The 25,708-nt window shown below is 36.7% G+C and overlaps 2 protein-coding genes across 14 annotated transcripts in view; one reads left to right on the plus strand and one right to left on the minus strand.

Moving 5' to 3' along the window:
- Rbbp8 (RB binding protein 8, endonuclease) overlaps positions 1-25,708 on the minus strand; it is a 92,299-nt gene that overhangs the window by 58,654 nt on the left and 7,937 nt on the right. For 4 of the 11 annotated variants that reach the window (XM_021265163.2, XM_087194109.1, XM_087194088.1 and 1 more), the window contains exons 1-3: positions 15,408-15,594; positions 12,534-12,740; positions 1,895-1,937 (exon numbers count right to left, since the gene is read on the minus strand). In XM_021265163.2, coding sequence (XP_021120822.2) covers positions 1,895-1,937; positions 12,534-12,642 — 152 coding nt within the window. In that variant the 5' untranslated portion in view covers positions 12,643-12,740; positions 15,408-15,594. Of the gene's footprint in view, positions 1-1,894; positions 1,938-2,409; positions 3,771-12,533; positions 12,741-15,003; positions 15,183-15,407; positions 15,611-25,708 lie in introns of those variants that run through there. The other 7 variants (XM_021265165.2, XM_087194100.1, XM_021265164.2 and 4 more) reach the window with 4 other exon arrangements.
- LOC147830147 (uncharacterized) overlaps positions 14,030-25,708 on the plus strand; it is a 350,272-nt gene continuing 338,593 nt past the window's right edge. For all 3 annotated transcript variants that reach the window (XM_087194143.1, XM_087194144.1, XM_087194142.1), the window contains exon 1: positions 14,030-15,944. In XM_087194143.1, the coding sequence (XP_087050269.1) occupies positions 14,974-15,450 (477 nt within the window). In that variant the 5' untranslated portion in view covers positions 14,030-14,973 and the 3' untranslated portion in view covers positions 15,451-15,944. The remainder of the gene's footprint in view (positions 15,945-25,708) is intronic.

Below are 25,708 nucleotides of genomic sequence, written 5' to 3' on the forward strand. Positions count from 1 at the left end.
TCTCTCTCCAAGAACAGATTCCTTTCACTGGAGAATACTGTTTAGAAATCAATATCTGAGGTTAAGGTGTGCTCACTACTACTGAGGTGTCATTGCTTCTAGGGCCTGTCAATGGGTCAAGCCTAGGAAATGCATATGTCCTCGCACACATTCACAAATACCTGTATCTATTTCTCTATCTCTATTTATATATTAAAAACCATGAGTGCACCCTGATAACTCCCAACTCCTATCAAGCAAGACAGGGTTTACACTTTTCCATGCTGTTAACTTCATTCTCCTGATAATAAGAATTCTAGCACTCATTATCAACAATATATTTACTTATTTACTTCATCCCAGAATATACAAAAATTACTCTCAAAGTCTATTAGTCTGAACCAAGCATACTAATTCAATTCCTTTCCAGTTACTGTTTAGGAATGACCACACAATTATGGTCAACAAGTTGGAGGAAGTCTGCTGGGGTCTGCTCTGGCAAATTTCTGTAACTAGTAAAAGGGACATAAAGATTTTCAACAAGTAGTGATTAGAATGATGATGGTCATTTTGCCATTTTGCCAAGATTAAGAGGGAAATTTTTCCAACATTAATAATGGTGGAGAAAAAAGAAATAACCTGAGGCTCCAATGATTTTGAGTCACTGGGTAAGCAGTGCTAGAATGTCTTTTTGAGACCTTCTAAGTTGGAGGATATAATTTCCTTACTGTAAAGTCAATTCTGCTTGTTTTTGCGAAAATAAAATATTGACCTAAGAAGATACGTACCCTAAATTTACTGAGGAAAGCCTTTTAATTTCCTTTGTAGGTAAAGAAATACCTCTCAGTTGTGAGAACTACACTGAGCTCTATCACAATAACTGTTAAGGAGGTTTAAAATGACATCTTTTAAATAGGAACATGTGCAATTTCAACAATGTAAAACATTCCAATGTTACTAAGATTACTAATTAAGAATAAACAGGGGCCGGGGATTTAGCTCAGTGGTTCCACCACCTACCTCGCAAGCACAAGGTTCCAAGTTGGATCCCCAGAACCAAAAAAAAAAGAATAAACAGTTCTTTTAAACAAAATTTATTAAAATTTTAAATTTTATATTTCTGAATCTGTGTCCACTTACAAATATGACTACAGTGTGAAAAAAATCCCATTTTTCATTCATATTATAATAAACAACTGGATATGTACTCATGATTAGTAACTCTAGCTTTCAGTTACAGCCTTGGAAGTGTTAAGAACATGAAGTAAGGGAGGTCTACAGGTATATAATATAAAGCAAATGTAAACTCATTTTATATGTACTGATTATGTACTGATAATATACTATCATCTGTTTCACATTCCTGAACATGGCGTTGCTAAAGAACCATGAGTAAAATCTGCTCCTAACTTAGAAAATCAGCTAATTCAGGATTTAATAGCCAAAACAATTCAGGAGTCCTTTGGAAGTTCCAAACTACTAATAAGGGGTCTCCAGGTATCTACTTAGCTTCCATTTCTTATATGAGTTTAGAAAGCCCAGAATGATTCTGTTCCCAATCTTGCAGCACTTTGAATTGCAGGTGTTAATACACCTGAAAAAAGAATGCTGCTGATAGATCAAAATGAGTATGTAGAACAGTTCTCATCTTAACAAATATTCTATGAAAAAAAGATGTTAAATTTACACATGCATATGTTAACTAGGGTTATACTTAAAATCATAAAGTTGTTCTTTTTACTTTAGAACTATAAAAAAAATCACTGTCAATTGTTTAAGCAAGCTAATTTCCTTTTAAATAAGGGGGTTAAGTAAGCTAATTTCTTTTCAAATAAGATACTGAGATCAAACAGAATAATGGTACCAATTACTTTATAAATACTACATCAGTGCTACATACTGTACTGATACTTACAAAATGCGTTCCTTTTTCAGTTTGGATATTTTTACTTGTAAACCTGAAAGGTAAAAAGAAAAATACCCAGAATGTTTTATTTACACATTTTACTATTTCTGAGGCAGTTATCTAAATTCCTTTATGAGTCATATGCTACACTATTAAGTCACTTCAGTCTGGCCTCTGAATAATGAACCAGGTCCCAATGAACCAGAGTATATTCCCCTTACTTTTACCCTGAGGTCACAAAAGTATACAAGCAACATTAATGCATTTAGTCTATATATGACAGGCAAGTAGAATGAAAATTTCCCCACCTAAGGTGAGTTATTTCCTTTCTAACAGCAAGGGCAAACATATAATTAAAAGTTCGCTATAAATGAAGAGCTATGTCCTGACACAGCCTACAAAATGCTACCAATAAGAGTGCTTATGTAAGCTCAAATGTTTCAGGATTAAACGTAGCAAGAAATCCTGGATTAGAAGCAAACTGCTTACAGGAAAGTACAGTGAACCCTTGAGTTACTACTGACCTCACATATCAACAACTTGGGTTACGACTGGAATTTTAGTTTTGATTTCCGACCAAAGTCTTGAGTTACAAGTTAAATGCCATTCTTTCCTGTGTGGAGCTGAGAAATCCTGGGCCAATGTCTCTCTAAGGACACTGAGATCTGCCTGGAAGAAAGTATGGCCTAAAATTTTAGAGGACAGAGACTTTCACGGCTGTGTAGAGAAGCCTGAGCCTTCAGTTGACCCTGTGGTTGATGACACTGTCACTATAGCAGAGTCCACAGGCTTGCAGGTAGACAGTGGTGATGTTGAGGAGGTGGAAGAGCACTCAGGAATTGCCTACACAGGAACTTCAGCAACTTCTGGCTGAGCAACAGAGAATGGCAGCTGAGGAGCTTTCTCAAGAGGAGGGGGAGTAATCAACAATCAGTGCGGCAAAGTTGCTCTTCTGAAATAAAGGAATTTCTGAAAAAATGGACAGAGCTACAAACATTTGTAGAGAAGATCCACCTAGACAGAGAAAAAGTCAATCGTTGCATTCACTTGCTTAATGACAATGTCATACTGTAGAATGGTGTTAAAGAAAAGACAGAAACAGACAACCTTAGACTAGTTTTTTGTTCTGAAAAGGTTGAGACCTAGTGAGCCAGAAGTAGGTCCTAGTGGGTTACATACTCTCCCAAGGAGAAGAAGGGACACCAGGGAGCCAGATTCCTGATGTTCTTATGGAAGGGGACTCTGCTTCCAAACAATAACCACCTTCCATTTCATTCTCTCTTCTTGCAAGCCAAAGATATCAATTTGAATGGTGAGTACAGTATGAAATTTTTGCTTCTGGTAACCTAGGCACATTTTATAACTTTTTGGTGACTACACTAGGAAAATTATTGGTGTTTCTAGTAAATTATGCACATTATACACTCTCTTTTTATTATGAAAAGGTTAGTTAAGGGGTGCTTTGGGAGATTCAGAATGCATTATGGGTATTTCCATTATTATGGGAAAAATAGTCTTGACTTACAACCAATTTGAGTTATAACCAGCCTTGTGAACAAATTGAGTTCATAAGTCAAGAGTTCATTGTAATTAACAAAGGGCAGTGTAGCATTTTTATCTCAAGACATTTGTTGCTTATTTTTTATTTTAATTAAGTCTAACAGAACAAAAGAGATGACCATTTCCTATGGGACTCAGGTAGTTACTGGAAAGAAAGCAGCCTGATGGGCACTGAAATGGATATGGGCACTGGATATGGATAAAGTAGTGTGGCATTTCTAATTTTCCTAGGAACAAAATAAGGAAAACAGTCAATAAACAAACACTAAAATACACCCATTTCAACCAGCAATTAAATTTAAATGCAAATCAAAACAATCACTTGAGGAATTGTAAAAATTATAATAACCAATATTCATAAAAGTATCATAAAGCTATACTTCTATACTGGATATATTTGAAATTGTACAATTCTTTGGAATGCAATTTAGCATTATGTCAAAAGTTGTTATCAGTATCTAATTTTATCTATTGAGCAACAGCAAACAGAAATATAAATGTATTATACAACCTGGACAATCTGATTAATACTTCAAAAACATATGCACTAACAAACTAAAAAGAATCACATCAAAAGTTGGCTACTAGTTGGATTTTTCAAATTGAATACATACATTTCTGTTCCTTATTTTCTGCAAGACGATTAAGATAAAAACAGTGTTTTACTTTTTAATTCTTAAACCAGTGCTTTTACTATTCTACAATTTCCCCAACTATAGATATTTTAACAACTTCTCAAAATAAGTTGCTTATAAAAATGTAAAGTTCTATATCTACTCAAGAATTTCTTTTATTTGGGCAGTATTAGTCCCCAACAAGTAGTTATTAGCTGAATAATTTCTGAAAAATCAGATTTATTATTTGCCTTTAATAGTTTATGGATCTAGTGAGTTATACATTTAGAAAAGCTTTCCATATCATATTTATAAATATTAATATATTTATCATTTCCAGTAACTAGATTTTTCATATTATCTATTTAATTTAGTACAATCTTTTGGATAACGTAATTTAGACAAATAAGAATTTTTTTTTTTTGTACCGGGGATTAAACTCAGGACCTTGCGCTTGCCAGGCAGGTGCAGTGCACAAAAAAGAATTTTAAAAAAAACCCCTACACATTTCCTCACAATTACTCAGATACTGCATGAAGAGGTCATCTCTGCATACTGCCCAAGGGATAATAATTCAATGCCAGGAAATCCAGATGCTGTAGAAAAACAAACGGCCCTGGGGCAATTTTCAAGCACTTTACACTTGTGCCTTATCTCTTGAATTTCATCTCTAGGAAATGTACAACTGGTATGACACATTTTATTCTCAACTCTATACCCTAAAATTTAAGTAAATAAGTGTTATTTGTGAGAGATTTGGAAAATAGTTAAAATATAATACATAACAACAAAGGGTAACTTATCTTTATAAAATGTTGAGTAAAAGCTAATGTGATCTATTTTAAAAATGTTTTTCATTTGACAAATTCCTAGACACTTCCTTCTTTTTTAGATAGTGATGTTAAACTCCTAAGACTTCCAAGGTACTCAGTAAAGCATAAAATCATTCCTGTAAAATTGAGAAAGGTATCAAAAAAGAATGAGGAGGACGAGGAAGAGAATTTGTGACCCTGCTAGGCTGAAAGGCCACAGTCAGCAGTTTGTCTCTCTTCTTCCTTTCCCAAAATGTGGAAAAATATACTTGTGGACAGATATTCTTGTTTTTAGTTTTGGCTGACTTCTAAAACTCAGGTCTGCCTTTCTAAGTGAAAAGTGTAGCCAAAGATGAAATGGAGTCCTGCCATGAATCATTTTAAGCAAAGAAACAATGAGATAGAAAATCCATATAAACTTCAAAAAGAAAATTCTTGGGAAATATGGAAAGACTCTTTTATCTTGTAAGTATTCAACACCTGTGAGGCATTTGTTCTGTCATGTAGATCAGCCCTGAAACAGGTTTATGTGTGTCAGTGCATGTGTGTGTCTCAATTTTAACATTTGCTATTCATCAAGTCAATTAGGCATCTACAATTAGAACCCCTATAAAGTGAGCTTTAATCCTGATCCACACCCATCGGAAGGAATGAGGCTATACAACAATGTAGCTCCTGTACGAACAAGTAGCCTGTTCAGCAAAGTATTCGGGATTGTAACACTAGCAACTTGAGATACCTATTGAGGGAACAGTAGACAAAAGACCACGGACTGTACAATTAACCCTACACCTACTCATATATGAATTCTGGAGAAAATAAGTCAAGGGCTGATATACGTAGCTGCAATACACCGAACAAGTTTAAGTCAGAATTGAGAAATGAGGAAAGAATTCAATTTGTTTTCCACAAATATCATGTTATTTTAGTTCTCTATAGAGAACCAACCAGATAAAATGCATGGACTGTCAGTTTAAGTTACTCATGGTTCTGAATTATAACATGTGTTGAACCCAGGGCCTTTGCATCTAAACAACAGCCCCAGCCCTTTGATTTTGAAACAGGGTGTTGCTAAGTCACAAAGTTGCTGAACCTACTAGGCTAGGGTCAGCCTACTCATCATCCTCCTGCCTCAGCCTCCCAGAGTGTTGAGATTATCAATGTGTGCCACCATCTGGGGCTCAATATCACCTTTCTCAACAAATAGTTATGCATAGTTCAAGTAGTTTAACTTCTACCAAAAAATACTACTACTACTACTTCTGTAACTACCTAATAAATTATTTCAATTCCAAAGTAAGAACTCTTATCTTTATGAAATCAGCATATTTAAAGTGTGCTTTGCTTGGAGATGAGGCTCAGTGGTGGACCACTTGCCTAGCACATGTGAGGTTCTGGCTTCAATCGCCAGCACCCAAAGGATGGGGAACAGTCTGTTAAGGTGTGCTTACTCTGCTTAATATTTTCCTCAAAATGAGTAAATTGCTTTTTGTGGGATTTATTAAATTTTCAGTTGTGAATGCAAATGAAAAAAATAACAGATGTGAATTACTAAGAATATTCTTAACAATGAACAGAATGTTGATGTCCTGGACCAAAATTATATACATGTGTGTTTTAACTGTTCTCATTTAAAAATTTTTGATTGAAACAACAGAGAAAATAAATGGGGTACTCCAAAATTGAATGAAGAACTATTTATCCAGGTTGGAGATATAGCTCAGTGGTAGGGTACTTGCCTAGTGAACCGAAGGCTCTGGGTTCTATTTGTAGCAGCACATACACATTATCATAGTACTGTCTACATCCTTTCACATTTCTTCAAAGGGGTTCCACTCTTGTCCCCAAAATCTGCCTTTCTATGAAACTATTACCGTATTTACCAGATACAGAAGCTGTAATAGTTGAGATAATGACAGAATCTGGCACAGACAAGAAATCATTTACTAAAATTGTGATGCTCTGAAAAATAAATATTCTAAATTCCATTATCTGTGCTTTTATAATATATCCCATCTGCAAGATTTAAAAAGGCAAAAAAAATTCCAATATAGTTGACTTAAAATTTAAAGAATTCTGAATTCAAAGCATAAAGACTGTATATTATTCAAAACAGTTTTGTCATAAGACAAACTTAAGACACTAGAATGAACAATCATGAAAAGAAACAATTATCCTAAAAATAAACGACAGAAAAATGGTCACAAATGTCCCCAGCATTTTTTCCCCAAAAATGATTTGGTTTCCATCCTGCTGTTCTTCAACAGAAGCTGGGAGATTTTGTTTATTCTTTCCTAGTTTTAAAAGAAACACATGTACCTTATTGCATTGCAATCAATGTGCATACTGTGCTATATATGGCATATCTGGTATCATTTTATTATGTTTTGGTCAAATCTCTCCAAAACTAATATAGCAGAGAATTCAGAAGAATGTAAGTTCATAAGTATAGATTTCATTAGTTAGCTAGTATCTCAAGTACTAGCATTCATAATATTTCTCCTTTTTACTAATATGAGGCTTTGAAAGTAATGAATCAATTTTGATTCCTATATATACTTCAAAACCTGCAATGTCCAGACAAGTCCATGTTTGATGTCTTGCAAATAGCCTATTACACTGGTTTTTCCAAATGGATTCCCTACCTTCTTAAAAAAAAAAAAGCAAAATCACTCTCAGGCATATTGATGTTATCACATAGTCAGAGGATCTAATTTTATGAGTCTTTTTTTTTTTTTTTTTTTTTGATACCAGGGATCAAACTCAGGTCTTTGTGCTTGTGAGGCAGGTGGTGGAACCACTGAGCTAAATCTCCAGCCCCAGGGGATCTATTTTTGAATGGAACTATGTGGAACACATTGACCGAAGACTAATATTTAAAAATCCCTGCATTCAGTAAATTTGCAGTGGTTCAAAACCAAATGTTTTAAAAATACATCAATGTTTTTTAAAAACAGTGCTTAATCATTTAATAGCTTCAGAATCTGTAAGCAATTTGGAATTTGCCAAAGTGGTTTGTACCCTCTCTTATCATTTTAAACATATATCCAATATTTACAATTCATAAAACACATAGACAGTAACCATATATACCAACAATATCTTCCACCTTCTACTTTTTTAGAGTACATTAACTTTCCTCAGAGCAGGATAACTATTGTAGTATAACCACAAGGAGGACACAATGTAAAAAAATTATCTACTATGTAATATTTGTCAGATTCTATATCTGATCAATATGGCATACCATTCTTATTAAAGAGTATACTGGCTAGGTTCCTCAGAGGCTAAGGCAACAGGACTATAAGTTCAACAGCACCTTGGACAATTAACAAGATCCTAACTGAAAACAAAATTTTTAAAAACAGGGTTGGAAGTGTGTGCCTGGGTTAAAGTTCAATGGCAGAACACTTGCGTTGGCTTCAGTCCCCTATTGCAAAACAACAAACAGGGCTAGGGATGCAGCTCAGAGATAGATCACTCTCCTAGCAGGCATGAGGCCCTGGGTTCAATCCATGGCATGGGGTAGAACAGAAGAGGGCAACAAAAAAACCCCAGTACATTATTTATTTTCTTGCCACTTCTTCATAAAATATAGAAGTTTTTTTAAGACTCTAACACTGAGGGGGCCAGGGATTTAGCTCAGTGGCCACCATGCCTGCCTCACAAGCGCAAGGTCATGAGTTTGATCCCTGGTAGGCCCCCACCCCCCACAAAAGACTAACACTGAGGAAGAAATCTGTCAAATATTTCAACTGTTACAAACTAAAAATTAGAATTTAACAAAGTACCTGAGACAATTAACTTGCAAGAAAAAGACTGATGCTGCCTCACAGTTTTGGAGGTTCTGGTACAAGATCAAATGGACTCATTGCTCTGGACCTGTGGTGGGCAAGCCAGCAACGGCAAGGAGTACATGGCAGAGCTAACTGCTTACCTCATGGCCAGGAAGCAAAAGAAAAAGAGGAAGGAGCTGAAGTCCCACAATCCACTTTGAGAGCAATCCCTCAATGACCTAAAGATCTTCAACTGCAGCCTACCGCCAAAGGTTCCACCACTTCCCAAGGGAAGCATCCCAAGGACTAAGCCCTTAATCTGTAGACTTTTAGGGGACAGTTAGTTATCCACAACCACAGCAACAGATATGTATAAAATTCTAAAGTGACAGTTACGTATAATATGAAAAAAATTAGCAGTTTAAATAATGAAGTAATAGCAAAATAAGTAAGATATAACTCAGTATGTACAATGACCACAATATAGCAACCTACATGCACTTCTTTTAACACTCAGGAAGTGGGAACTGGGAGTGTAGTTCAGTAATAGAATGCTTGCCTAGTATATGCAAGACCTTGGGTTCCATCCCTAGCAGGGAAAAACAAAAAAAGTCATTTTTTTGTAGAGCAGTGACTTAGCTTGCTTTTCCTAACTTTACAGAATATAATCCAAAAATTTTAAAATTACAGTATGTGTTTCAGGGTTTTGGGTACAAAATTTGATATTTTCATATATTATGAGTCTTTAGAAACTGAACTTCAAGAAAATGTTCTATGGATCCAGCTACAAACTGCGATTCTTTTAAATAGTGACTTTTGAACTATGTGCCAAGCACTTTTACCTAGAGATTTATAAAGATGTGTAAGATAGGGAATATGCATAACAAAGATCTTAAAACCAGTTAGTACAGAAAGTAATGATTTGAAGGATAAAGAATTTAACATTTTGCTTAAAGATGACAGAATGCTAATAGCCCTATATTAAATGTTTAATGAACACTGAAGTACATCTATCCTATTTAATTTTAATTTTATTTTATTTTTGGTATCGAGGATCAAACTCAGGACCTTGCACTTGCCAGGCAGGCAGCGGCACCACTGAGCTAAATCCCCAGCCCCTATCCTATTTAAATTATTGCAAACTATTGTATTTGTTTCATTTCTAGATCACAAAATATTTTTTATAGTAAGTAGAAGTAACTCTTTAATAATTTAAACTTGAAGCTGTTCTTTTTTAGTAAATCTAAATACTGGAATAACAGAGTTAAAATCAAAAGGAAGAAATTGCCACCCTTTAATAGAAGTTGGGAAACTGTTTTTTTCCAGTTCTAAAAAAGTACATGTAGCTTATCGCAGTTATCAAGGAACACTATCTTTATTTATTTTATTTATTTTTTTGGTACCAGGGATTGAACTCGGGTCCTTGCGCTTTATCTTTACTTTTTGTATGTATAAACTTTCCTTTTAAAAAAAAATTAAATGAAAAAGAAAATACTTTCATACTTCAGAAAACTCTGGAATAAACACTCAAAAATAATAAAAGGAGTAACTTGTTTGTGCTGAGGGGGTAATTTTCAGTTTACTTTTCACTTTATCAAATTGTTTATAATTTACTCCTTGCGGGCTGGAGATTTAGCTCAGTGGTTCCAGCACCTGCCATGCAAGCGCAAGGTCCCAAGTTCGATCCCCAGTACCAAAAAAAAAAAAGAACATAATTTACTCCTTCAATAAAATTAGGCTCTATCTCCAAATTTTTGCCTATGCTGTTCTCTTTATTCAGAAAATCCCTTCCTCCTCCCCATCTTTACTCCCTAGCTATTTAAATTCACCCAATTGTAAATGTGGTCTGACAGTCAATCACAGACACTCACACACTTCTGGTTCAAGTTCCCAGTTAATATGGTATTCTGCATTAAAATTCTAGATTAGAAATTCTCAGTGGGGTAAGGTGGTAAAATGCCTGTAATCCTAGCACTTGGGAGGTTGAGGCAGGAGGATCATGACCTGGAGGCCAGCCTGGGCTACAGAGCCTTAGTTTCTTTAAATAAACAAAAAACAAAATAAAAATAAAAAATAGCTCTTAAAACTAGGGTTTATATATGATTCATTTTTATTCTTTTTTTCTTTTTTTGGTACTGGGGATTGAACTCAGGACCTTGTACTTGTGAGGCAGGCACCAGAACCACTGAGCTAAATCCCCGGCCCTATGTGTTTCTTATTTACAAGGTCTGGCACATTTTAAGTGCCCAACATATATTTCTTGAACAAGTGTCTCCAAATACACTGGGATGTGCAAGATTCCTTTTGGGGTTCTTATTTCAGAATCCATTAATTAATGATGAAGATATTATAATAAAGTTCTGCCAGGAACTAAATTTATCATGATAAAATTCCAATGCATGTTGTAATGGTACCCCAGTGTAATGTTAAAGCTATACAGCATTTGTAGTATAAACCATGGGTGTGATCAACAGGTGATCAGGAAACAACTGTAAAATGAAGCATTTCCCATACACAGGAAAAGTATACTAAACATTAAAGTGTCAGAATTAAAGCATATTGAAACTTAGTATCAAACCTTGAGCTTAACTTTAATAGAAAGTTCCTATAAAGGAACAAAGTACATTTTAACACAAATAATACTTACATATTCATTCTAACCACAATTAATCCTCTGTGCACTCTACTTCTAAACCTTTTTAGTTCTCATTTCATTGTACTGTAATTATGTTTCCATAGCTGTCTCTACTAGACTGCAAGATCTTTGAAAGTAAACTGCCACTCACTTTTGCAACTCAGTGCTTAGCAGCAGATTCCCAAAGGTTTGACAAATGACATTTTTATATCTATGAATAATCTTGGAGAGAATTTTACAAATAGAAAATTAAGTTTTGAGATTATGTGACTTACCTGAGATCACACAGCAAGTATGCAAGTAAAATTAGCATTTGAATCCTGTCTTCAGTCAATAAATTCTACTTTTCACCACCCCTTTACGTTAAGTCCCTGACTTACGAACATTTGAGTTGTAAACTTTCACAGTTATGAATGGACAAACAGATCTCTCATTAGGAACTTTCAAAGATGTGAACAAATAGTGAAAGTGGCTAACATGTCTGCTGGACATTGTCAGTTGTGCTGCAGTGTGCTTACTGTACAGTGCAATAGTGTATAGTAGTACAGTACATTTGGGGACACAATGTATTTTTGTGTGTGTTTAGTTTGTTTTACATTGTATATTTGTGTCAAAGGTGTAGTAAGATTCACTTAGGGCCGGGGATTTAGCTCAGTGGTTTTGCCACCTGCTGTGCAAGCGCACGGACCCGAGTTCAATCCCCGGTACCAAAAAAAAAAAGATTCACTTTGTTGCACTTACAAATGAATCCGACTTAAGAATGTCCTCCCAGATTGGAATCAGTTTGTAATTTGGGGACTTATTGTACATGTTACCTCAAATAACTACAAGTTGTAAGAACTATGTCCTGTAATAGGTATGCACAGTTAGAAAGTAAAAATTCATCCATAAAAATTAATCACAAAAAGTTACAATAGTAAAAGTCCCTTTAAAATCAAATATTTATCTGGGTACAGTGGTACACATCTGCAATTACACTATTTGTAAGGATGGAAGATTAAGGGTTTGATGCCAGCCTGGGCAACTTTGAGACCCTATCTCAAAATTTAAAAAGAAAAGGAGTGGAAATGTAGCTTAACGGTGCCATCCCCAAAGTTCAATTTCCAGTAGCACCACAAAAAAATTTTTAAAAGGAAGGGGATATTTGAACCTAAAGATATTCCTTCCTTCTATAAATACATAAAAAATGTCAAAGTTAGTTATTGCTATTGTAGTCTAAACAAAACACTGCTTGCTTTAAGAAGTGTTTACCTTGTACTTCTTTATCATGATATTCTTTCAGTTTTGTCCAAAGTTCCTTAAAATCATTAGATATATCTGCAGAACTAGGGCTTCCACAACCACTTCCAGAGACGTTCATCTTGTTTAATACGCTCCAAACTTCTATTTGCTTAATGTTTTCAGAACTTTTCTGTTACATTATATAAATGTGAAGTTGTTTTTGGATGGCTGAAATACCTGAAATGACAGATTGCAATACAAATAAATTTGCAGTTATTTTTATGTAATTTAACGTGAGGCTGAAACATAGCCCAGCTGTTTCCAAGTTTGATTTACCCACAATCAATCATTTTGAGAATTTGGGAGGGGTTGGGGGAGTGAAGAAAGAGGAAAACAATGGTGAGAAAAGTTCTGATTTCAGTTATTTGGACATAAGGCAAAATTTTCTCTTATTCCATCTACAAAGAACTGTCTAAAATATGTTAAACTGACAGCAGTCTTATATTGAAAAGTCTGTAGTCATTCACAATCAATATTGATTTATCATCAAGAGGATGGGGCAATGAGGAGAGGGGGAGGGGAAATACACAAAAAGAATACATGTAATGTACATGTACCAACTCCCCATGATGAATGTAATCATCATGTACAAATAAAAAAGAATTCACTGCTTTTTTAGCTTTGAAGTAGAGTACAACACTACATTAAATCAGAAACTGAAAAACATTCTGAAATATTCCTTACTTAACAAGTATGCACACTCATCTACATATGTACAGACATTACAGAAGCGCACGACAGATGATTAACATATTACCACATGATGACCTGTGTATCTTTCTGAGAACAGAAAGCAAAAAGATACAAGACACAGCAAAGATCTATCAATACAAAAACATTTTAAAAATAGAAATACAAGTAAGTGATTCAAGTAAAGCTACTTTGTATCTCTTTCAGAATGAAGGTGAATAATTGTACTTATTACTTATATAATCCCTAAAAAGAAGCAACAAGCTATTAAGAAATTCAAGTGGCATGCCTATAATCCTAGAACTCTGGGAGGCTAAGACAGATCCTGTCTGAAAATAAAAAAAGGGCTTAGGATGTAGCCCATTGTGAAGGTGCTATATTCAATCTCCAGTACCACCCCCCAAAAGTAAATGGACCAATGTTTTAATATGTGTTCTTAAACTGAAACCATTAACTACCATTTAAAAAAAGTAAAATGACTAGCAAGTTTACTAAACTCACATCTAGCTCTTTAGCCAGTTCCATACCATTACTAACAAGTACCCAAACTGACTTGTGTCTCCTACTAACCATTTATTGAGGTATATGAAGGATCTAAAATAATAAAATTTCTAAAAGGAGCAACAGTACGTGTAAAATCACTTGGGAATCTGTAAGCTACTACAAAAATAAATATATATTTTATTACGTTTTTCAAAAACTGCATTTAAGACTTAAAAATAATCAGCAAAAACTGAACATCTACTGGACTGCAGATACTAGGGAGTTATCGTTAATTCTGGGTGGCACCTTTTCTTGTTAAGCCTTATGTAGGGCTGGGGATGTAGCTGGGTGGTAAGATGCTTGCCCAGCACACACCCAGGTCCTGGGCTCAAGCCTCAGCAACACCCCCTCCCTATGCACGCGCACGCGCAGAAGAAAAGGTCTTATGTGTTACAGGATCTATACCGAAGTATTTACTGGTAAACCAATATATCCTCTAGGATTGGCCTGAAAACACTCTAGCTGATACAAAAACAACTGGATGCCGCGGAGGGAGATGAAATGAGAACTGATGAACTCTTAACAATTGTTGAGCTGAATGCGAGATGGATATATGACAGGGTTCATAATTGTAAGGTCTCGTGTACAATGAATATCCCATATTAACCAGTAAAAGGGTAAGTAGGCGTACTACATTAATTCAGTTTCATTTCAAAAGAAACCTGTATTCTTTTTGTCTTTTTGGTACCGGGGATCGAACTCGGGACCTTGCGTTTTCGAGGCAGGCAGCAGAACCACTGAGCTAAATTCCTGGCCCCAGAAACCTGTATTCTTTTTAAGCATAAAAGATAAATTAATGACCCCACATCACTGTTAAATCATTTGAGTGTATAAGAGCATAAGAATTATGCTATTTTATATTACTTTACTCCTCAGAACTTTATAAAACAGCTACAATTATTAATTCAATCTTATTATTTTGAGTTGAGGAAACAGGTGTCACAGATTAAGTGACCAAGGTCACAGCCAGGATTTAAGTCGTGGGTCCAAAAAATTTTTCTCTGTAGCAAAAAGAGTAAGCTATTAAGTAAATAAGTTTTACATAGTAACTATTTCCGTGAAAAATTTAGAATGGCACAGCATATTGGTTTAAAACTAAGTAGAGTCCTCTAAGAAACTTCAAATAATTAAAATAAAGTGCTTTTAAAAAACACGTTATCAGTATCAAAACTTGGAAATGCTGGTTCACAAAACCCTTTCCACGTACCCTGCAGGCAGGCCCAGCATTCTGGTCACTGCTGACAAGGGACCGTTACTCACAGCCGACAGCGAGCCTTCATCCCTCAGCCTGCACTTCCTGCTTCTCCGCTGCACCTCGGCCTGCAAGGCTGAGGTGACCCACTGCTGCGCATCCCTCCGCCACAAAGAAGGACGCGAGGTCACCCCCGCACTATCGCGGAGGCAAGGGGAACTGCCCTTTCGCGAGCAGCGACCTCACTACGACCCTGTCTTTCAAGCTGCTAAGACGACCAGAGCGGGAAACGCACAGTACCGGGTGGGCGCATGCGCGAGGAGGCGCGTCCCCAGCCCGCGCGGGAGACCCAGAGGTAGGAACGCCAGCGCGGTGCGCTTCCGCTGGGGGTCTCCCATCCCCACAACCCCGAGCCGTACCCCTCAGCTGAGCGCGAAGCTCCACACCGGAAGTACCCGCTAGGTCCCGCGCTCCGGGCTCGGGAAAGGAGATCCTCTCACAGCTTCCAGGACTGCCTGAAATTCTAGAGCCCCAGCAGGGAAGCGCACACCCGCCGGGGCTGTGAAGGCATGGCAGCTCGCCGTTCTTCTCTTTTGCCCCTTTCCCTCAGCCAAACCTCTCCCGGGGCACCCTGCGCTTTCCGCGGGTGGAGGAAGGGCCGGAGGGCGGCCGGCCGGCGTGGAAGCCCTCGACGCCACGTGACGTCACGTCGGCGCTCCCCGAGCCACGCCCCTTCCGCGGAACCTGAGGGCGCGGAGGATGGAGCTGGGAGACTGGTCTGAGGGGCGCGACCTTGGGAACGTCGCCAGCTGCACGGAGAGCCTGGCGACCACCGCTGCGATTTTGAGGTGTCCTGAAGAAAACTAAAGCTGTTCTGCCCGAGAAGCCTCAAGTCCTTGGTGTTACGTCGGCGTTCACCGTGTCTGCATGAAGCACCCTTCAGGGCAACCGCGTGTGTGAGTGACCTATAAGTACCAAACGGAGTTAAGCAACAACAAGGCGGGCGTGGTAACGCACGCCTGTAAGCACTCAAGAGGCTGAGGTGGAAGGAAAGCGAGTATGAAGCCAGTATAGGCAATTTAGGGAGATTCTGTCAGGAGTTTTAAAAGGATGAGGATGTAGCTCAGTGGTAAAGCGCCCCTGGGTTGTGGCACGGGTCAATGCTTCCTCAAGAAATCAAGGTAAATAGGAAAATGTACCATCAATAGGAATTATCAAACAGTTGCAGGAAAGTTCGACTTAAAAAAAATTGCCCTGACAGCATGTTACCACAAGAAATAATGCTTGTTTCTGATTCCTTCTCATTTCCGGTTTGCCAGTACTTCCCTATTTAACTTGAGCAAAATGTTGAAATACAGTGTTAAAGCCGATCCTGTAAGATCACATCGCTAAACTGTAGATAATAGCTATGAGGCCAAAAGTTACATCAGACTAATCTGTGTCCATTCCCACACCAGCTCATATTTAATGTTCCATTTTTTTGTTTAAATTTTTTTGAGGCAGTGTCTTGCTATGTAGTTGAGGCTGGCCTCGAACTTGCACTGATCCTCCTGCCACAGAACAGTTTGTCAGTTACCCCTATATTAACAGAGTACTTGTGATCCAAAGAAAAACTCAGTAGAATGACATAACCTGTTCCTATGGCCTCTGCCAATGGCTGACCATCTAATCCATTTATTCAAATCAGAATCCAAAGAAACATCCTGGACACTTTCTTCTCCCTTAGCCCCTATATCCAATCCATCACCAAGCCCTATCAGTTTTACTTACCAAACATTCAAATCCATCCCCTTTCTCACCATCTGCATAATCCAAGATGGCATTGTCTTTACCTGATCTACTGCTAGTCTGTTTTCCATTTTTACTCAACCAACCAGCTGACCTACCTAAACCTCTCTCTAATTTGGCATTCAGGGAAATTTTTGAGCATCAATCCCCAAACTGTATATATATTTAATTTCAAATTGTATATGTGTATTGCTGTATATTTTAGTAAGATACGGGATCTGGAGCCGCACCTCCTGGATTTCACCCCTGCTCTAATACTTCTGAGTGACCTTGGACTGTTTATTTAATCTGATTCATTTTTCCTATCTGTAAAATGAGAATAGTAATACCAGTACTAATCTCACAGTATGAAGATTAAGTGAAATAATATATGTAAAGCCCATAATACAGTATTCAGATTATATAGTATATGCTTAATAAAATCTAGCTGTTATTAGTATTTCCAAGAAAATAGACTGAAGACATTTTTAAGATACTTTTTAAAGAATGAGAACAAATGGAACACAATAGTGTGCTTACTTTGAGGCTACTGCCTACAAATACTGTGATCTTCAAAAGTACATCTGACAGTATTACTGTGCTGCTTAAATCCTTCATTGACTAGCTGTCACTCTGAAGCAAACTCCTTTGGCTCTGCTACTTCCAGCTTCATTTTCATTTTCTCGTCTCAGGCCTCACTGGCCTTCAATATCTCTCAAGATGCCTGATATTGACTCTGCCTGGAAATCTCCACAAAACTTACTTCTACCCTTTGCTTATCTTTTTACTGATAATCTTTTTACTTTGTTTCAATAGACTTTTCTATTTTCATTGCACCAGGTCCCTTCCCATTTTATACTTTATTTTTTTTACAGTTTTATTTTGTTGTCTTTCCTCTAAACTGTTAAGTTTCTTTGGTCAACAACCATGTTGTATATACCTCTATCTCTAAAACTTAACCCATTGCTTGCAACAGAATCAGTATTCTTGATGAGTGAATTGGGCATCCTTGATGGATTTCTATTTTTTTATGCAAGTGGACACCTGTGAGTACATTCAAAAATCTTAGATTTACTTTTATGAGATTTTATAATAGACATTTTAACTGTGGAAGTGGTGGACATACTCATGGATAAAAATTTGCTCATAATAAGGAGCTTTAAGACCTACCATGATGGAATAAGTTATGAAGTCTCCACATTACCTACTGAGAAAACATCTTTATCAATGAAGCAGTTACTTTGAACTCTTCATTTGATTAGGATTTTCATATTTTATGACTTAAAACAGTATTTCCCAGACTTTTTCATTTTAATGTACTTAGAAAAATGAGTAGTATCCTCAATTTAGTATTCTTTGACTTTAGAATGTTGTGAAAGTGATAGGCATTCATTAGGAGCTGTACTTCAATTTTTTGGTAACAGGGCTCCAACTCGGGATCTTGCGCTTGCGAGGCAGGCGCCGGAACCACTGAGCTAAATCCCCAGCCCTGTACTTCAAATTTTGATCTTTTCCTGCATTAAGAATATGCAATGTAATCCTCTCGATACTGGGTGTTGGCCCTGAGCATGAGGGGAAGCAACCAACACTGTAGGGATGCTGTGTGGCTAAACTAGGATGCTAGGATGTTTGGTAGGGGAATTTTTTTTTTTTTTTTTTTGGTGTTACTGGGGACCTAACCCAACACCTTCACACTGAACTCTCAACTCTTTTTTTTTTTTGAGACACGTTCTCACTAACTCACAGAGTTTTGTCTAGGCTGGGCTCAGATTTGCCATCCTCCCTGCCTTAGCCTCCAAGAAGGGTGGGATTACCACAGTGCCATGTGTACGTACCACAGTGCCGGGGTTTAAATGCATTTTTATTGAGACGTAAGCTCAACATAAGTCAAGGAGCATCTGTACTTGTGTTACATATTGTGATGAAGGAATAAAGCTGCCTCCATCCAGAGATAACAGAAGTTGGGACATTTGCCACCCCAGGGCCAGTGCTACCATCTTCAGGCCTGGGAGTTTAATGTCTCAGTATTCCCAAAACCGAGTAGAGGCCCTGTTTGGATACCTGATTTAAAAATTGTATGGTGAAATGGTTAAAATAATAAACTCTATATTTTGTATATTTAATCACAGTATTTTTTAAAAAATTGTATAGTAGCAGCAAAACTCCAGGAGTCTCAAAATTAGAATTTTGTAACTCATAGATGCTAACATCATCTAACTGAAGTCATGTTACAAATGAAACTGTTGAATCTAGAGTCTGTGTTTCACTCCTACCACTTAGTAGCTGAGTGTTGTGAAGAGAAAAATCACGTACTGTGTCAGGTTAGGCTGATAAAACTAAAATTACTTTGGTGTTGGTTCCAGGGCTTTAGTTAATGCTGAAAAAAAGCCTTTGCTCAGCTCCTCTTTCCTTTGGTATCTTACAGATCTTTACTATTTTCTCAAGCCTTTCGGTATAGTATTTTCACTTTCAACCAAAAACCTAGTCTAGATTAAACCCAACAATTAATTAGCTGATGATATCCTCCTAAACTTCCTTTTTCCTTTCTCAACCCCATGAATTAGGCAATACTACATAACAGATAAAACTACAACCTGAGCCCAGTGTGGTGGCACACTCCTATAATTCCAGCACTTGGGAGCCTGAGGCAAGAGGATCTCCACTACATAGTGAGTTTAAAGCCAGCCTGAACTAAATAGCAAGATCCTGTCTCAAAAAACCAAAAACAAACCACCTGAATCCAATTGCTGCTCACCACCTCCTTTGCATCCACCTTGGTCTAAGCCACCAGCAACCTCTTCTACAGATAGAGCCCATACAGTCTCTGTTTCTTTAACATTTTAATCAGTTATCTTTTCCCCCCCGACTCTTTCCCCACTACATTATAGGCTTCAGGGGCAGTTAAAGTGGTCCTTTAAAATTTGCCAGAAACATTCCAGAGTCTTTCCTTCACCTTAGAATAGCAGCACAATTCATAACTAAATCTTGGAAGCAGCCCATATGTCCATCAACAGATGAATGAATAAAGAAAATGTGGTATTTATGCACAATGGAATACCACAATGCTATAAGGAAGGATAAATTTGAGTCATTTGTAGGAAAATGGATGTGCCTTGAGACCATAATGTTAAGTGAAATAAATCAGACACTCAATCTTAAATATCGCATGGTTTCACTTATGTGAGAAACCCAAAGTGTAAATAATTTAAATAGCAAAATAAAAAATAGACAATAGGATATGGGGAGATAGATCTTTTGTAAATGGGAAAGGGACCAAGACATGATGGGAGAGGAAGAAAGGGGAGAAGGGAAGTAAAAATAATCAATATGTATTCTGTACACATACCAGCTTCCCACATGAATGTAATCATCATGTCCTGCAATCATGTACTAATTCAAAAAAATTTAAAAAACCCATGGTGGTACATGTCTATAATCCCAACACTCTGGGAGGGTGAAGCAAGATGTTCCCCCCCCAGCAATTTAGCAAGACCCTACCTCAGAATTTTAAAAAAGTGTGAGAATATAGTTCAGTTTGAAGGGCCTGGGTTCAGTCCCCCTGGGAACCCCCCCGCCCCCAGCAGAGTCTACTCTGGACAAGACCATAGTCTACTGATGTTACTTTTTAAATATAATTTTGAATTGTACTTTCTACTCCCATTCTTATTGCCCTAGTTTGAGCCCTATTTGTTCCCTAATTGGCAGCCTTCCTTCTTCTAGTTTTGTTCACTTCTGCTGAGTCTCCTCACAGCTGCTGAGATCTAATCACTTTTTGCTTACCCCTTCAGTGACTGTTGCCTGAAGGTTAAAATTCTGTCCCTTTAAGACATCACAAAAGCCACTGTGCCCAGAATACTTTCCACTACATACTTTGCCCTTTCCCTTTGTCAACAGAAAAATCCTTTTATTCTTCTCTACTCCTCTTTACTAGTTCTTTGTTTTGGCTCATTCATGCCTTTTCCCATGTTTCTACTTCTTAAAGACTCAGTTCATGTAGTACCACTTCATCACTTGCAGTAGACTAACCTAATCTCTTCAGTACCCCTTGCTACCAGCTTCCACAAATGGCCCTCCTCTTCCATACACCTCAGTACATCTTTATCAATGCACTCAATGTCATTATGTTTGAATTATTTTCAGTTTTTCTCTTCTCCACCTGTGGGTTCCTTGATGTCAGAGACTGTACTTTCTATGTTATCAGTTTTCCTAATTCTTACCAGAGAGTCTCAGCATAGTGCTAAGCATAGTGCTATTCTATAAAGCTATACAATTTTAAATTTTCTAGTGACCATATTTTAAAAAGTTAAACTCTCCAGGTGACATTAATAATACATCTTATTCAATCCAACCTTTCTAAAATATTATTTTAGCATTCAATTAAAAGTTATTGAGACTTCTTACATTCTTTGCATACTAAGTCTTTGAAGTCCAAAGTGTATTTTTACCTTTATGGCACATTTCAAGTTGGATTAGCTGTATTTCGAATATTCAAGGCCATATGTGGTTAATAGCTATGTATTGGACAGTAGAGGCTTCAAATGAGTGTTGAGTGAACAAATGAAGGCATGTGGTTTACCTAAAGAACCAAGATGGAACTAGGAGTAGGATACGGTATCTGATTCTCAGACTAACATTTCTGGTATTTGTGTGAGGCATTTCCCATCTCTCTTCATTCCCTGTATCAGCTTCTTTCCTTCCCCAGCATTGAGTGCCTGTATCTCCAGGATCAAAACATAAAATAAGTTAAAAACCATTGTAACTATTTACATAATGTTTTCCAGTCCCTCTAACATGAAAACATAATACTGGTAAATTGAAGTGAGCTGTCATACCTGCAGTCAGAAATATTTTAAGAACACCACAAAAGCATGTTTGTGAGACGAGATAGAAGCTTTAAGGCAAAAGAAAATTATGTTAGCTGTCAATATTTTTGCCAACTTAAGTCAGTGCTTGATTTAATTTTTGAAAAATTGTTTGCAGTAATTAGTACATGGTATTTGTGGGTGGGAATATACAGTGATCTTATTCCAAGTGCCAAAATACTTGGTTTATGCTTTGTTAGTGCCAAGATTCCAGGTAGGTTGAGCAGTTTTACAATTATTTTAAAAGGTGTGGTTAGCATTCATGGAGGGTATGTGATGGTGTCTTAGGTGTTCATTTAAGTGGTTAGTATAAGATTATACATTGCTTTTCAACTAGAAAGAATAGCCTTGTGTAATCTGGCCAGTTTTCAATTTAGATTAAGAAGCTTTAATTATATTGATAAAATATATAGCTATAGCTACACTGGATTTAATTTTCTTCATTTCCCTTTACAAAGTATTAAAGTAGTTTCATTTTTATTAAACAGCTTTCAGTGAGCTACTTCATTTTACATCAGTAATGGGCAGAGGTTTACTGGATATATACTTTACTCAATTTAGGGACTATCTCTTATGTTTGATAAAGAAGGTTCGTATACACAGTTTAATTTGTAGTAGCTGCCAGGCATGGGGCATACCACACTCTGGGTGGGTGAGGCAGGAGGTGTCATAAGTCTGAGTCCAATCTGGTAATTTAGCAAGACCCTGTCTCAAAAGGGCTGAGAATGTAGCTCAATGTGAAGGCCCTGGGTTTAATCTCTCCTACCACAAAACAACTCAAAGTTGCCAAGGTTTAAGTGATAATGGACTAAGAATGTCACTATTCTGTTACTGGCAAAATGACTAGTCATTAATGGATAGGGACAGCTAGTTCTTCCAAGTCATCTATTTACAATGCAAAGCCCGTTTCAGCAGTATTTCATATCTGTGCATACTCTATAGGTTTATGATGGCCCAGGATTTTGTTAGGTAGTCAGTTCAACTTTAGGCCTTTTAACACTAGCACTTAAAAGAACTTTAGAACTTAACTGCCAAAGAGATGTTACAAGAACTTAAGAGTGGTCACTAGGACTATAGAGTGGAAAAGTTAATTTTATTTTGGGAATCTTGAAAAATGAGTCTTTGCCTTTTTATCCAGTAATTAAAGTATTATACTGCATTGTCCTGTGTGCATATGTATAATTCTACCATGATGGAAGCTGTGGAAATAATATTTATTTACAGTAGAGTAATGGCAAATATTATGAAGGGCTAATATTGTTCTGTAGGAACAAGTCACTGACAATAGGAATATAATATTAAAACATTGCTAGATAAGTTCACAAGAGCAACCACATTTGCTATTCATTCGTTTATTTTTTTTTGGTACTGGGGATCGAACTCGGGTCCTTGCGCTTGTGCAGCAGGTGGCGAAACCACTGAGCTAAATCGGCCTATTCATTGCTTTAACACTTAAAACAAAACATTGGTCCGTGGAGTGAGGATATGGCTCAGTGGTAGAGCACTTACCTAGCAAGCGTGAGGCCCTGGGGTCAACAATGGAAAAAAGGAAAAAAAAAATACAGTGATTCATGTCTTAAGAGTTAATTTTTCTGTCTAGGAATTGATGAATTTGTTCACTGCTTACAAATAGTGATCCTTAATATATTTATGTCTCACAAATTATAGGATCTTCAGACACACTCTTTGTTGTTTTTCAGTCTTTCCCTACTCTATGCTTGAGAAAAATAGACATTTTGAAAAATATTGGTTTTTTGCTTTTCCTAATCCATATGTTAGTGTAAGGGTAAGGAAACCCTAACAGTTATTTTTTCCAGTTGTAAATTCAAGAATTTACACCAAAAAACTAGAAGAAAGGAGTTTGAAGGTTCCCAGCATAAAGGACAAATGTTTAAGGAGATGGAAATGCTAATTACTCCAGTTTGATCACTGTAAATTGTATACATGTCTTAAAGCATCACACTGTACCCCATAAATATATACCATTTAAAAAGTAGCCTTAAAAATTTAGCTCGTAAAGGGCTGGGGATTTAGCTCAGTGGCACCGTGCCTGCCTTGCAAGTGCAAGGTCCTAAGTTTGATCCCCGGTACCAAAAAAAAAAAAAAAAAATTAACTCCTCTAAAAGAGACAGCATTTTAGCCAGTACATTTTCAATTTTATTTAAATTATCAGAAGTATCAAAAATTTATAGTGAAATTATGTTTTAATTTATTTCATAGCCTTGGTGAGTGTTTTTGTAGGTTATTTAGCATACTAAGGCTGAAGTAGATAGGTTTTCCACATCTAGAATGCTTCTTAATGTAAGTGACAGGAATCCTGGTTAATGCCTGTTGTTTTAGTTTAATTATTAATAGGGCTTCCCTTTACTCTCAAAAATGTCCTGGTTTAAGTGATGAATCATATGGTTGGAAGCTTTAAGGAATTTGAAATATAAACTAATATAAAAGGGAAGATTTAAATGCTTCTTTGTAGTCACGAGTTTTACTTATGTATATACGGACCTATCTAAATTCTCTTAGATTATTGCATATATGAACCCTAAAAGGGCCGGGGATTTAGCTTAGTGGTTTCGCAGCCTGCTGTGCAAGCGCAAGGACCCGAGTTCGATCTCTGGTACCAAAAAAATTAAAAAAAAAAAAATTACAAAACCCTAAAAGAATTACACTTTTTGATTTATTAATAGTATTCTGAAATTCCTGAGTTGAGAAGTTGTTTGCTTAATCTGATAGGAAATTAATTCAAGACCAGTTAACAATGATAAAATACAAAGTTTTTCCTATTATCTTCTGTTTTGAACCTAAAAACAATTGTCATAAAGGTAGAATGGGTACAGTTTTCAGCTTTTCACAGAAATTGAGAAAGTAGGTGGCTTGACTTCCATGTACTAAGTTTAAAGTTTAATAGATTGAAGGGTCTTGAATTATGGTGTAACTTCAGACTGAACTAGAACAGAACTTCAAGTGCTCCAAAAATTGTGATAATGCTCTATAATCAATGATGCCATATAGCTATATTCTCAGCCTTATGACACTGAGGAAAGGGTTGTAATCTGAGTTTAAATCCTGGCCCTATCTGATTATCTGCATGTTTCCTAGACAAGTCTTATTTCCCTTACTGAAAGATGACAGCATTAATACTTATTGTACACAAAGGATCATTGTAAGAATGAAATAATATATTTGAAATTTCTTAAAGAAGACTTCAAAGGAGTTTAAAGTGCTTGCCTCTTGAGAACAGACTGGCAGAAGGCTTTCCAATGTGAAGAGTTCTGCTGTGTGTGTGTTGGGGTGGATGGGTGAATCATTGTGAGTTCCAAAAACTGCAAATGTATAAAAATGTATTTTTATAGATTGATATAGGGAACAGCATCATCCCCACTTAAAGTTAATTCTGATTCTATTGAGCAAATATTATAACTTCTCTTTGGTTTGGTTGCTTATCAACAAAATGAAGATAATATATATGTTGGGTATTTCATAGAACTGTTGCTGGGAGTGAATGAAATGTATATATGTATCCAAACAGTATAAGAAACTCTTATTTAGTAGTTAGATTTAAGAGCTACAGCTAGTCTCTCTGCTTCCTGTTGGCATGAGGTGAGCAGCTTTCCTCTGCCTAGCCCCTGGCACCTTGCCTCTTCTGCCTGGAGCCAGCCAGCTGTGCAAAGACTGAAACTTCTAAAACCCTTACATTTTTATAAAAGACTGTGAAGGATTCTACCTATATAATGTGTAGACCATATGCCCATGAACTTGAAGTTTGTGCAAAATGTGGAAAGAAAGAAGACATTGTTACTCTGTTAATAAAGAAACAGAAAAGACAGAAAATATTGAAAATAATCTAAGATCCAATCATAGAAGAAGCTGCAGAAGAATTGATGATTTAGATTTTGATGCTGATTTAGGTGACACAGATGATAATCAAGTGGATTAATATAACTAAATTAAAATTCTTCTTGCACCTAGAGGTGGCCAGCCATATGAGGGAACTCTGCTGGGAGATTCTAGGAAAGATTTACCTCACTGACAAAAAGGAAGCACTTTTTCTACGAGTCTCTTCCTGCCTGAGTACGGTTATGAGGTGACATGAT

The sequence above is a fragment of the Heterocephalus glaber genome, unplaced genomic scaffold, assembly GCF_053883595.1.
Source record: "Heterocephalus glaber isolate CG9 unplaced genomic scaffold, H.glaber_assembly_v1.0 deba00000331, whole genome shotgun sequence".
NCBI classification, from domain to species: domain Eukaryota; kingdom Metazoa; phylum Chordata; class Mammalia; order Rodentia; family Bathyergidae; genus Heterocephalus; species Heterocephalus glaber.